General features: G+C 41.2%; 1 protein-coding gene across 5 annotated transcripts in view; it reads left to right on the forward strand.

Moving 5' to 3' along the window:
* LOC115369905 (protein Aster-B) overlaps positions 1-14,566 on the forward strand; it is a 56,175-nt gene that overhangs the window by 24,614 nt on the left and 16,995 nt on the right. For 2 of the 5 annotated variants that reach the window (XM_030066631.1, XM_030066627.1), the window contains exons 2-6: positions 3,815-4,025; positions 7,262-7,282; positions 8,938-8,961; positions 12,198-12,218; positions 12,963-12,986. In XM_030066631.1, coding sequence (XP_029922491.1) covers positions 3,912-4,025; positions 7,262-7,282; positions 8,938-8,961; positions 12,198-12,218; positions 12,963-12,986 — 204 coding nt within the window. In that variant the 5' untranslated portion in view covers positions 3,815-3,911. The remainder of the gene's footprint in view (positions 1-3,814; positions 4,026-7,261; positions 7,283-8,937; positions 8,962-12,197; positions 12,219-12,962; positions 12,987-14,566) is intronic. The other 3 variants (XM_030066628.1, XM_030066629.1, XM_030066630.1) reach the window with 3 other exon arrangements.

Genomic DNA, 14,566 nt, shown 5'->3' on the forward strand with positions numbered 1-14,566 from the left:
TGGCAGGAAATATTAATAAACTTTAACTGGTTTTGATGCTGCTATGCAGTGTCCTGATTGGTGGAAAACGCTTGCAGGAAGAAAAGCCTTTTGAACTGTTTGTCAGGCAAGAAAAAGCCAAAATGTCTTTTAAATGTGATCATGTAAAAAATATAAAATGAAATGTTAAATAAGAGCTATGAGTTTGTCCCCATGCTTGCATGAAGATACGGCACAAGCCTCATTGCATTCATAAAAGACTGAATTGGTTTCATCTTCAGCTGTTGGGTTGCTGCTATTCAGTCACAACCAGCAAAGCAAATGCAGCTTTGTGAGTGAGAGCGGGCAGACTCCTGCATCGGGTTGTGTGGCTGCTCACTGGTAACTTATAACAAGCTCACAGTTGGATTTGTAGTGTCTTTACAACCTCGGGGTCAAACACACATATTTGCAGTCGGTAAATCATTCCTATAAAAGTTTCCATCGCAGTTTTGTTTGGTCTATATATAGAGACATAGGAAGAAAAGAAAATACTAGATATCCTAAATACCGGAACACATTTTTTACTCCTTACCGTTTTGGAATTAATTAATACGGAGCCCCTCTGGGGTCAGCTGAGAAAAAAAAAATAGTAAATCTGTGTTCTCAGTTGAGCAATCTTTATGTGCAGTTTACAAACCATGCTCTTGGATTTATAATCCGTGCACTCTGATTACGAATCCATGCCCACGGATTTGTTGTCCGTGCCCACAAATTATTAATCCATGCCCACAAATTTGTAAACTGTGCCCTCACATTTCGAGGGCAAATCTTTGTGCATGGATTTGTAATTCATGGGTGCAATTGACAAATCCGTGTGCATGGATTCGTAATCAGAGGAAACAAAATTAGAGTGTGGCTGTGCCAGGCTAGTGATAAGCTTAGTGTTCAAACGTCTTGACTGGAGATGGATGAGAGGTGGGAAGCTTAAGTGTTTGCCTTCAGATTCAGCGGTCTGAAGTTAATTTCCAAACTTAACCATAATGAATGTGTCATTCCCAGATAGAACATTTACATGCATTTCTTAATCCAGATCACAATCTTAACATTTGGTCAACTTGTCTTACCCGAACCTAACCATACTACTGTACAGAACAGCCAGGTAATGCCTTGCTTATGGACATTTATTTAAGATGGATACTTTCCCAGCATGGAAGCTTGAACCTATTGTTTCTCCAGTGTAGAGCTGGTCTTCTTATATCCTACACCAATCATATTACACCTAATAAGTAGGTTAAGATAATGACTAAATCCAACAGTTTAATGTAGTAACAACATAAGATGTCAGTGCCATCAAATGACACTCTTTCCTAAAGCATGTTGAGGAGCCTGATGTAAAAGTTGGAGATGTTTGACCTGCTGTGTTGGTGCTTCCAAAGATGAGGAAGAAGGAAAGTGTCTGCCTCCGGCATTACTGTCTGGCGATGGTGTGTCACATTGTATACTGGGAAAAAAACACAGCAAACAGTGTGTTCTCAGGGTATTGGCTCCAATGGAGGAAAGAAGAGTGATGTGACCTACTGCATTCTTAACTGACTTTGCTTTAGTAATAAGCAGTTCGTAGGTGACAAACAACTTTGTTTGGCCAGTCGGTTGCTTCGGAAACAGCCATTGGCTTGGGCCAAGCTGCCTCCTATTGAAGTGCCTGCATTAGGATCAACACCTATTTGTTATTCCTTAGTAACTCACTTACTTATGTATTATGTACAATCACATAATCTTTGTGCATCCACCATCTTTGGTGTTTCTGTGTTTCTGTCTTCACTGAATATGCAATTCAGTGTTTGGGAATGTGAATGTCAGCGTTTGGGTTTTTGAGTGTGCTTGTGTTTGTCTCTGTCTTTGTGTGTGTGTACATGCATTTGTGTACATGTAACCCAGGCAATCTCCTGGCCCAGACAGAGATTATCATGCAAGATAAATATCAATGAACTCCTCTTCCTACCAGCTTAGTGTGCATGTGTATGTACCCAGCCATGCCGGCATGGATGACATACAGCACATGACCAGAGTCTGTTACAAAATGGATGACAACAAACATCTCGTTAAACGTCAAAAGACAGGTGTACCTAGATAGGATGCACAAACTTTACAAACCCAAACTATAGTGAGTTCAAGCACTGACATGCCACACTGCTGTTGCAGTAGTGGATTTTCTCTACTTCAAACAGCAAAGGGAGATTATAACTCAATTTCACTCTTAATCAGGTCAGTATGGACTAATCAGCAGTCATAGCAGAGAATGTAATGTGCCATCATCCACTGAACAGCCTACCATTTGCTAATGATGCAAACAAATGTGTGCAGAGCCATAATATACCAGATCTGCGTCATCTAGCCCCATGCATTAAACAGATGTGAAGGCTCTGCGCCATCCTGGCCATTTCGAATCAACCTACAGCTGGTGGAGCAGACCCTGACATTCAGACAAAAGCTGTCAACACTGCACACTACGATTCAGTGGCCTGAGCGGCACTGAAGCCCCGGCTGTAACAGTAGAGCAGTATAATTCATGGTCACCAACAACGGCCATTCGATGGACGTGACGTAATAGCTTGCATAATACCATGTCAAGTAACCGGGCCCGGCGGGCACACTGCCACACGGATCGCTTACAGAACCTTTTGTTAGCTCCAGCCATTGTGAGCAGAAGGCTCCTTGGTGAGTTATTGTGTGTGCATGTTGCATGTATGTGTGGTTGGTTGGAAGAGAGTCTCTAGTGCTGGAACATAGAGGCTACCTGATAGGAGTTTTGGGTACCATGGAAGGACAGGGACTACCTGCCATAAGACAGCAATCCTTTGTACGTACTTGGAGTGCTATTAGTGAGGGTATCACTACAAATCCCCATGTTAAGGTGATCATGTAGCTCATGTTCACTAAACTGTTGGGTTGGGTACTTTAAGGTAGTGACAGTGGGATCTGAGTATTACACATGGCCTTGTATCTCTGATCACTTAATCCATTATGTCTTCCACTGTGGTTTCCATGGCTTTGCTATAGCCATACAACTGTGTTGTTTTTCAACGAGGGGGGGCTCAAAATATTGTCAGAGGGCGGATGGCTGAAGGGATTTTTGTTATTCAACAGCTCAATAAATGTCAGGGTCAAGGCGATTTGAGTTGGATGTTTTTCCAGCCACAGACACAGTACATTTCTCAATCAAATTGGCGACGGGGTGCAAAACAAACACATTGATTTCCTTGCTCCTTCTGAAGTGCAGTTTAAGGAGTTTTCAGAAAGCTCTTAGTGAGAAAATCCTCAGCTGATGTGTGACGTGTCACGCTGCATTTTTCTCTCTCACTGCTGCTGCTGTCGTTGTTGTTGTTATTGTTGTTGTTGGCCTCAGCCCTCTAGTATTGGCTTAGGTTAGCTACCTAGCTGTCACTAGCCAGGTTAGCACATGGTGTCCCGAGCCTCTTAAGCCTTGAGTGATGTTCACTAAGTCTGAGGAAGCAGTTGCTCTGCTTGTGCTGCTGGGCCACATGAACTATAGATCTTTGAGCTAGTTGCACTGTGGGCTGCCATAAGCTAAAAGATTTGAGCTTATGGCCAATTTGATGAAGCCACAGAGGTAGTGTAGACATTATAGTGTTGTTATCAGCATTATTCCATATATAATTTTCATCCCACCACATACTGACAATCTGTTATATATTTGTACGTATACTTACATGTTAATAATAATAATATACGTTCTCTCTCTTTCTCGCTCTTTCTGTTTCTTTCTCTCTCTTTCTCTCTCTCTTTCTCTCTCTCTGTCTCTCTCCCTCCCTCTCTCTGTCTCTCTCTCTAGCACTGCCAGTAACTCAAACAGGAGCACACCCGCTTGCTCGCCAGTCCTGCGCAAACGCTCACGCTCTCCCACACCACAGAGCCAGGAGGGTGAGAACATGGTGGAGAAGGGCTCGGACCACTCCTCTGACAAGTCCCCCTCCACACCTGAGCAGGTCGTCCAGAGAACCTACTCCCTGCAGTCGGCACGAAGCGGGGGAAAGAACTCAAAGGTGAGGGACCACAAGAAGCTTCTTTTGCCTGATGGAAACACTTGTTGCCAGTTTGAATTAAAGGGATAGTTCAGATTTATTGGCACAATTTGGTTTGACTTCCTTGCTACTGGGAATGTCAGTACATGGACTTTACCTCCCAACACAATGCATGTGGTCAGAGTTGTGGGTAATTGTGAATCGCAGTCAACAGGGTCAGTTACTGGCTAACATTTCATGCCTGAAAATAATTTCATTAACTATCAACAATCAGCTATCAGAATGCAACAACAATAATGTATTGCATTGTTTATTGCCCCCATTAGAATGATGCTTTATCTAATAATTTTATTCATTTAATAACTACACAAATTTTGACTCTTGGAATTACATTAGTTGACAGAACTGATTGGCAGAGTCATAGGTAAAGAGCCTCCAGTGTGTAGTAATATATCAGCATTATTCAATTAGCAAAATAGTTCCAAGGCATAGAATCAGGTTGTTGCTTCTGTTTTTTTTATGGCTTAAATTAGCCATGAGCACACCCTGTTGACTGCTATTCATTTTACTACCCACTCACTTGGACAATTGGCCACAACTCCAACCACATGCATTGCCTCAGGAGATAATGTCCATGCACTGGTATCACCAGCAGTGAGGAGGTCATGCCACCTTTTGTTAAAAAAATCTGAACTGTCCGTTTAAGGTTAGCCCCAAACACTGGAGTTTTTTTGCAATCTAGGACTAAGCCTTTTCGGTAAAACTGACCCATATAGTAGCTCAGAGCTCAGTGGAAGAACTTGGCCCCTGTGTCCACAAGGCACCTTGTTTTCAGATAGTAGCACTAAACAGATGCTTTGGGAACGGATGGGTCACTGCTCTTGTAGTTGCTAAGCGACTGCTAAGAGACCCAGTTTGAAGGGTGGCCTTACTTTCCCCAAGTTTGACATATATTTAACTTGAAGCACTCAGCATTTTGAACACCGAAACCATACTAAGCTTTCAGCTCCGTCAAGAACGGCCAAGAGTGCATCCTTTCTAGTGGACGCCACTTAATGTGTTAAACATCTCAACAGATTGGCTATGGTGAAAGGCTTTATTGTGGGACACAAGGTGCCAATTTCACAGACACTGATTGCATTCAATTCTTACTCCTTCTAGGACTATAGACTTAAGACATTCCTGTGAAACTGGCTGATGTATTATTTATGACCAAATAACATGCACTTACACTTTAGCAGCAAAGCTAACTAACTGACTAACTAGAACACAGCTAGTTTTTTACCCCTACTATCGACCCATAAATTTATATTGTTAGATTCAACAGAGACCAAGGCTACAGAATGTCTTCCTTACAGTCTCAAATCTACATACTCTCATGACATATTTGACATAGTTTATTGCAAACACTGAGTTAAAAAAATACAATCATGAGGGGGCATGTGAAACCGTGTATTTTGAAGTAGGATTGATGATACTGTATGCTGTAACTGACTGGTACAGCATGTTTCTTTACAGTAAGAATATGACATGTTATCTCTTTCCTGTCTGAAGTAATAGCAAATCAATAGAGTGAAATGGCATGGTGTTAGCAGCTGTGTGCTTTTCTTTGCCATTTCATAGTGATTTTATCCCCCTCATACCTCAGCATCAGCCCGCCATACTGCATTAGATGTGATACAGCCATTATAGACTTGAAGTATGTGCAGATTCTCCCTGACTCTCTAATAGGTTACTGTCAAATGATATGCTGAGTCTTGCTGTCATTCATGCAATCCGTCTGCAAATCCTGACTGGAAATAGATGTCAGAGTTAGCCTAGTCTCATTATTTTTTCCCCCAGTTTTGTGACATATCCTTATGACTGGCATGTACATTTTGGTATGTAATTACTGAGCTGTTACTATGACCCTGCCTTAGTCAACCAGTCGAACTATCTAGTAATGATGACACCCACACAGTTTTTGTTAATAAAGATCCCCTATTAGGAAAGGTTTTACTTGATTCTCCATCATGGCTTTCCCTTTATTACATCCCACATATTCCACTCTCTTTGCTTATTTTTCCTTTCCTTCCACACAATTGCAACAACTGAACAACAAGAAGTACAGTAATAATCAATAAGTCCCACCATGTCACAGTAGTAATGTGGTAAAAAAAAAAAAAAAAAAAAAAAAAAAAAAAATGTATCCCCTGGTTAAGACTTTGATGTTTAGGTGAGTTGAGTGGGGTTAACTGAGTTTAGTCAAGGGGTGGACCGTGCACCAGTCTCTTTCCATTATGTCAGATATTGAACAAATCAAATTTTGCCAGTACAAAGTGTAATGATGAATGTCATCACTGGCATTTTCAGAATGGAAGTATATTTGATAACTCCAACAAGGAAGTTAGGCTTTTGCCACTATTAGTTTATCTGTCTTACCATCAGCAGGATATCCCAAAACTTTTGAATTCGTTTCCATACAATTTGGTGAACTGACAGGACTAACTGATTAATTTTTCTGTGGTGTACCAGATCTAGGATTTCCACTATATTAAACAGACCATTAAAATGACAATAAAATAAAACAGGCAGTAAAAGAGTAATTAGGAACATAAAGTAAATGTATAAAATATTAATAAAATGAATACCCTTCGTAGATTTTGGCTTGTTGGCATGTTTGTACAAAAAATACCTCTTAAAATCCATCTTTAAAGAGTAACTAAACCACAAAATAAAATCTTTATGAAGAGGCCAACACTAGAGGTCAGGCTTCGCAGAGATATTGGGTTGGAGTTTAGGTGCTCTTTATGAACCTGAATGCTCCTCTTCAACTGGTTTAGTCTGATTCACAAGAGCAGGTGACGCTAATGTTTCATATGCCCGGAAGTGTATAAGTCATTTGTCAAATAATTTCCTCCACTCTAAATTGCATTTATGGAATTCCCAAAATGTTAAACATAAATCATGTCACTACCTCCTCCACTTCCCTTCTCATTCCCTCCTCATTCATCTCTGGTGTTGTAAGTCACTTGTTGCTTTTGTCATTTTGTTCTTTTTCGGATCCTTCTTTTCTCCACAACACAGTGTGCACGCATTCTCTTACTTTTTCTGCTGCTGCTGCTGCTATGTGCCATATGATAATGTGTGCAATCTGATAATGACTGTTTCTGCTCTTTTGTTGGTACCTTCAGCTGTGTATTCTTGCTGTTTATTTCTTTTCTTTTTGTTTTTTTTCTATCTGATTTTTCTTTGTTCTTCTCCCGATTGCATGCTAGTCTCACAAGCGACTTTCCAAAGTAAGCATTACTCTTTTCTGTTCTTGAAATATTTCTGTCCCCATCTTCCCCGTGCCCCACCTCTTGTCTTGTGAGCTGCTCTGTGGAAATGCCCAAACCGTGTGTGCAATGCTTCCCGCTGACCCCATCCTACCTCTGCGCTCATTGCCTCCATTGTAATTCCCATCTGCACCCACACTCCTAGCAGATGGCATTTTCCTGCAACTGACAGAACACCATCACACCCTTTCCTTTCCTGTCCTTTCCTTTCCTGTCCTTTCCTTTCCTTTACCTCCCTTCCCATCCTTCCCACTATTTCTTGCTATACTGCTTTGGAGGGATATGCAAAGTAGCAAATTCCTAATTACACAATTGTCTAAATTCCTTTCTTCCGTCCTCTCATTTTTTTCTGCCTTGGCCTGTGTTCCTATCCCTTTCCCCCTTTCCGCTATATACAAATCCATTATGACTTGTCCAATTTTTACATTTTGTTACTAGCACCCTACTGTCTGTGATGCTGTAGAAAAGCCAGACGTTAGTAAACTCTTAAAAACCCTGCCAGCATCCCCCTCCAAAAGTCTAGGACCACATCATTATTTGGCTAGCCTCTCTCTTGCTGCATGAGAGAATCCCAAAATATCCCCCCCCCTCCCGCCTCCAACTGTACTGCAGCCTAGTGTCACGTTGTAGTGCATAGCCCATACTGTCACGTAGCACCCAATTTGCACCCAGTTCTACTTATCTTACTTGGCAGACTTCATCTCACATTGTATTTTTTAGTATTTTTTAGTCACCATACAGATTCATGTTGACAGGGTCTGTAATGCATATTAGAGCGAAGAAATTTGTGTTATACTTAACATAAACAGAAAGTAACTGCATAAATCAAGGCAGAAATTGAATGGACATACAGCGAGATACAGGCAGTAAAGGAGAGGTCAGTAATAATAGTCACTTCATGACAGAATCTGTTTGCAGCTATGCTTCAGTAGCATGGTTCACACACACACACACAAATATATACACACATACCCCAATTGATTACATCATCCCTCATTTCTATGCCACAGCCCAAGCCTTCTCCCCCCAACCCCTACTGCAATCCCCCACGTGAGCCTGTGTGGTCAGCGGAGGTCACATGACCCCAGTCATCGCGTGAGATCGTCCAGGCAACGTGAGCTTTGTCACCCTAGCCCTAATCCAATCCCCAGTCCAAATAAGAGAGCGCATCCACCAAAAGGGGCACCCTGCCTCTTCCCAGGAAGAGCCAAACCCGTCCGAGGCTGGCCGGCCGGCTGGCTGGCTGACTGGCTGACTGAGCAGCAGCCACAGTGACAGTGACTCACCGCTAATAAATCTGGCTGCTGATGTAACACACAAGCTACAGTGCATGCAGAGCAACAATGTCGACCGAAACCACCTGTGTGTACGTGCAACAAAGTGCGACTGTGGCACAGTAAAGTTTTCAGTGCCAGATGTCTGAGCACTGATAACACTGCGCTGTTAGAGTAGTATGTAATAATTTATCACAGAGGAATTGCAGAGGAATGTCGTTAATGAACCAAAAACTCATTAGTCCCCATAATTTTCTTTCTTGTTTTCTGTTTTTTTTCTCTCTTTTCATGTTGCTCACTGTTTTGGTTAACAATTCATTTTCTCTTTAATTTTTCTTTCAGTATGACAGACTAAACCTGATTAAAGTAAGCATTCCTTTTTGTTTTCATTTGACCCATTGACAGTCCCTGGCCCCATTAAATCCCCAGCCCTCCTCTTTCTCCTCCTCTGTAGATGCACTAGGTCCCCTCCAGTAGTTTCAAACCCTTGTCTCCTTTCCAGTGCTCTCCTTGCCCTGAATTGATGAGGGTAGTGATATAATTTGTGTGAATCCTTCCTTTGAAAAATGGAGGTTAAGCACTTTTAAAAGCCTGTTCAATTGTTCATTAATCAAATCCCCTCTGGACAAATGATTCAAAAAGTTTTAAAAGCAGAATCTTTGATTCTGAGAGATTGGCATTACCTTACTGTACATGTCAACAGGGTTTGAAACCATCACTCTCACAACTCACAAGTCATGTCCAGTAGTTGTACTAATTAATCTTGCTTACTAAGACAGCCATTAAAGTATATGAAAGAGCTTGCACTTGCATGCAGACCTGAGGATGATGTCAGCCTCACTACCTGTTGGCCAGATTTCCAGTCAAGATTCACTATTTAATGCTTATTGTCAGATAGCACGCTGGCTGCTTTTTGAAGCTGGATATGTTAGGGTAGTGACATACAAAAAGACTTAAGACAGAAAGTAGAAACACAGACCTCTGAATCCTGGGAAAAGTACAGGGTAAAACTACATAATGCTTACCACAGGGTCTCCCTCTCTCTTTCTCTCTCTCTCTCTCTCTCTCTCTCTCTCTACACAACACAAACAGTGCTGTCACATAAAGCTCACGAGCTCACAAGCGTCTGACTGCACAAAGTCAAACACAATAGCACACTCCCACTCACCTTATGGAGACAGTAGCCTTGAGGTAATTCCTGTCTCATCTCTGTGGCACCTTCAAATCAGATTAGCCCACATTAGCCCAGCAATCGTCACAGCCGGGCATCTTGCTGCTACTGCGGCTCACAGATGCCAAAACTTTTCAGACAGGTAGACGATTCAGTCAACGACAGACAAAAACAGGAATGGAATAGGTTTGAAATTTAAATTTGAAGGCAAAAATTAATAATGAAGAGAGCAAATGTCTTAAAAAAGCCCAACTAGGGTTGAAAGTTGAAAACTTCTAATCTCCATATGCAGATAATCAGCTTCATGTGCTTCATCAGCTTCATGTTGCTGTGTAAATTTCCCTTGTCCCTTTTGCAATTAAAAACAATATTACTAAATAACTAATTAATAAATGAATAATAAATAAATCTAACTTGTATGACAAGTGGCATGGCCAATGTAGGGATGTATGCCAACTCAAAATAAGTGAATGTTTAGATGCTCAATCAATCATGATTAACTTTTATTGCTTATTGTGAAATTACCAAATAATATTAGTAGTATGTTATTTAAGAAAAACTGCCAACTGTGGTCTTTCTGTGAAAGCTCCAAATGTAAAATAGGAAAACATGCAAGGATTACTTGTTCATATTCCCTTGTATACTTCATTTTTTGAGTGCAGTGAATGTTTCTCAGATTCAAAAAGGAGTGATTTTATTTGGTATGTTACTAATCAGACACTGGAAACCAGTCATTCCCCCCCACCCCTCCACTGTGTTTTCACCTCCTGGGTGATCTCCTGCATGTTGTCCCTTTGGCAGTTCCTGTATTATATAATGCACTGTCTGCTTTAAGACTTTGAGAGCAGAAAGTGTGTGTCTGCAGCTGGGATGTGTTGTATTGTCATGTTCATGATGATGACACTGCGCCACTGGCACCCTCTGCTGGTCTAAAATCCACAGCAGAGCCACTTCATTGTGTCTGCAGCTGAGACACTGAGTCACTGCTGAAAACTGCATTAACGCATGGAGCATTGGTATTCTGAATGATAGCACAAAGGAGAAAAACTCTATCTTAGGTACTTTTCACTTGTTACCTAATATTATCACCTGTTTCCAACGATAATCAGCCATGAACAATTTTCTTAAATCCACTAGCATGATGTGCCTCACTGAAGACACTAGGTAAGGTGAGGTAAAAGTCACTGAAGTAAAATTGTATTTATTGAATGACTTGTTAAGATTGATATAGATAATTAACAGTACATGTAAAATAATCAAACCATAAACACTTGCCTGTGAACCCAATGTGGTTTTGGTTACAGTCCAGCAAAATTACTTGTGTAAGTTAACCCTGAAGTTAGCTCTGCTTCATTGGCTATGGTCTTCACTGGCTTTTTCAATGTGCCAGGAATAGATTCATCCATGTATCTTATTATTATTTTTTACAGCATAAATGTAATTTAGTAAAAAGCTAATAATAGGCTAGCAAAACAAACTACAGTAGAGGTCCCATTCCTCCAAAATCATGAACACCAAAAGCTAAAACTAACACATTAACTGCCAATGCTAATGCTACGCTTGCCTATTGGGAAAAAAAAAAAAAAAAAAACGTACAAATTACAAAACTTTGGGGAAAAAAATGTAGCCTATACACTGGTAAATATTATTTGAATGTCATTCAACTGAAGAGAGCACAAATTCCTGAGTTTAGAGACTTTAAGGGAGACTATTTAGCATATAGTCATGATTTTGTACTTAAAACTCTTGGGCATTAGCCATTTTGTTAACTTTTACTCACGGAATGCAACATAAAACTGCCTTAACTCATACATCTAACCACTTCAGGCTTTTAACCAAAAAACATTTGAAGTGTAATCACTTTTCAGCTGAGGAAAGCCACGACTCGTAAATGCTAACACCCCTGGCTTGGAACTGTACTGTTTTTATAGCAGGGTTGGAAGGAACTCTTTGCCATATATTCCATCATTGAAGAAACTACTGATTAAAAAAAAAGGTTTCATCACTACTCTGTGAATTGCAGTGTCATTTCACATATGAAACAGACTTCACTGAAGAGAGGCTATTTACTTCAGTGGTTGTGAGTTTTAGAATCAAATCTCTTGGAGAAATGGGCCATTGTAACAGGTTTTTAAATAGTGTTGGAGAGCCTCCTGTGACTGCTGGCAGGCAAGCGTGTTGTATGACCTTCATACCTACTATAAATAAAACTGTTTGATCAGATCACATGTCACACCCTCTTCTGCTGTGTGCGTGTGTGTGTGTGTGTGTGTGTGTGTGTTGACTCTGTGATGAGCCCTCAAGCCTGTTACGCACTGGTTTCATTGAGTCTTATATATTTTCTCTCTCTCTCTCTCTCCCTCTCTCTCTCTCTCTCTCTCTCTCTCTCTCTCTCTCTCCCTCTCCCTCTCTCTCTCATTTATCCTCACAGAAGAGCCAAAGCTGGTACAACGTAAGTCATATCATGTTTTTCTATATATCTCTCTATGTGTGTGTGTGTGTGTGTGTGTGTCTGCAGCCTGCCTAGGCAAGTGTGTGTTTGCGTATGTACAATAGCATACAGTATGTTTTGTGGGTGTCTCTTTGAAGACTGTCCAGGAGTTGTTTTTGGAGAGTTGCATTGGAGGTGAAAGGTTCTTGTCCTGGACCCTGTTTACTGCAACCACATGAGCACCAAGTCACCAGTGCGTGTTACTGGTCCTCTAAATTGGGATTAGCCAGGGCTTGAATCAGCGACAGATGGGCCTTCAGTGTTTAGGTATCCAGGGAGTAGGAGACATAGAGCTCAGCACATGAGAGTTAATTATAATAGTATAATATTTGACCACAGATCTTTGCTTATATGAAAGGAGGAATATTAGTCTCTTCATATTTTTACCACCAGGTGGTGTGCTTCACCTATTTTTGATGCCATTGTAACTCTTCAGAAATGGCCAGTCACTGCATAAACCCAACTCTGATACAGAAATGATTTCAGCCAAAAATGTCCATAAACCTCTGTCAGACTGAACACATGCCTTTATGTTTATAAAGCCCACTGGGTTTTTGTGCAGGAGGGGCTCGATGCCTCTCAACAACTTCAAGCCCTAGTTTATCCACAAGTGTCTCTGTTGGACTCATTTTCCCCCATTTTATGTTGTTTTATTTCTTTCTTTTTTATTCCCTGTGTCTATATACTTTTCCCCTCTCTCCCCAGCATGAAAGACAACACATCCTGAGAGTAAGCATGACTTGTATTATTGTGCAACTCTCCCTCTCTCTCTCTCCTTTTTCTCAGACCGGTTGGATGATATGTCCCTCCCACCTGTCTGCTTTTCATTTCACTGACAACCAGTCAGTCTTGTTTCCACCTAATTGCAAAGCCGCAATTGAGAACAGAAAAATCACATTTTAGCCTTTTGAATTGCACATAGAATTAATATCTATCTGTCTAAAAGCAATATGCAGCAGCTACAGGTAGAGGGCCTGATTTCCTGGACCAACATATTTAACGACAGTTCTGAATGTGTATTTTAGAAATCCCTGACACATGTCCCAAGGGTTCCACTTGTCACCACTTGAACTTCTTATTTTGGCAATGTTGGTATGCAACAGGTGGTAACAAGTCTGCTGGGCTGCTCACTGTACTAAACAAACCAATAGACCATCACAAGGGCCTCTGGACGAGCCTTTAATGCCTTTGAATGCCAGGAGAATGGAGCATGGGGCTTTTTAGGTTTGGCATGCTTCCCTCCACCCCAACTCAAATTGTCTCCCATGTCTTTAATATACATGGACATTGGGCCTTCTTGGTTTCAGGGTTCAGGTATGACAATCATGGGACAGGAGCCTCTGTGGGGTTGTTGAACATGTAGGCATGCTCTCCTCTTATGTTCAAAATAGGCTCGGTCCACCAAGTCCACACAGCTACTTAATGTTTCCTCTGATGCACTCAAACTGCATAGATAGCCTACTCACTCTCATTTATTCTACTGATCCACTAGTACAAGAGGAGCACATCAAGTGAGAGTCTACATTTGATGCTGCTCTGAGCTGTATGATTTTAATACCTAACATTTGTAAATGTCATGTTTACAGACAACAAAGTGGGTTATTGGCACAGTATCCACCAAGTGTACAACATACTGGGACCACCTGCTCTCTCTACTCAATAAATTTAGCAACTGAATCGAGGTGAAATATGTTGTCCCTCGCTAATTTTATCTGTTATATCTATTTCGGTTTTGAAGGTAAGAAAAACAAATTTAAGCTTTGAAACTGAGAAACTGAAACATGGATTGTTGAAAAACAAGGCGCACCTCTATATTAGGACTGTGCTCCTAATATCTTGTACACTTGATGTACATAATTTTGTTAAAAAGAGTAGAGTCGCACTCATCCCCAGTCAAACAAACTGTTACAATAAATCAATCAGTGAGATAGGCCTGGACTCCCCTCGGCTGTTACTGTGCAGGAAAGTGTGTGTGTGTGTGTGTGTGTGTGTGTGTGTGTGTGTGTGTGTGTGTGTGTGTGTGCGTGCGTGCGTGCGTGTGTGTGTGTGTGCACCTCTACATGGCAATGATGACCTCCCATGGCACTGAGCCCACAGTGATTACAACCCAACCGTCCTAATGTGAGTTCTGAGCCTGTTAGAGACACACAGTGACGCAGACCCCGCCCTTCTGTATGTTCCCAGTACAGCGAGCAGAGTTTGGCGCAATGTTTCCATGGCAACTGAACCCACAGGCTGAGATATGCTCAGCTGCAGTATACACTGTGATAGTGTTTTACATGTGTTTGTTTGATGATTTCTATCAGTCT

This window comes from Myripristis murdjan, chromosome 13, assembly GCF_902150065.1.
Source record: "Myripristis murdjan chromosome 13, fMyrMur1.1, whole genome shotgun sequence".
In the NCBI taxonomy this organism is placed as follows: Eukaryota; Metazoa; Chordata; class Actinopteri; order Holocentriformes; family Holocentridae; genus Myripristis; species Myripristis murdjan.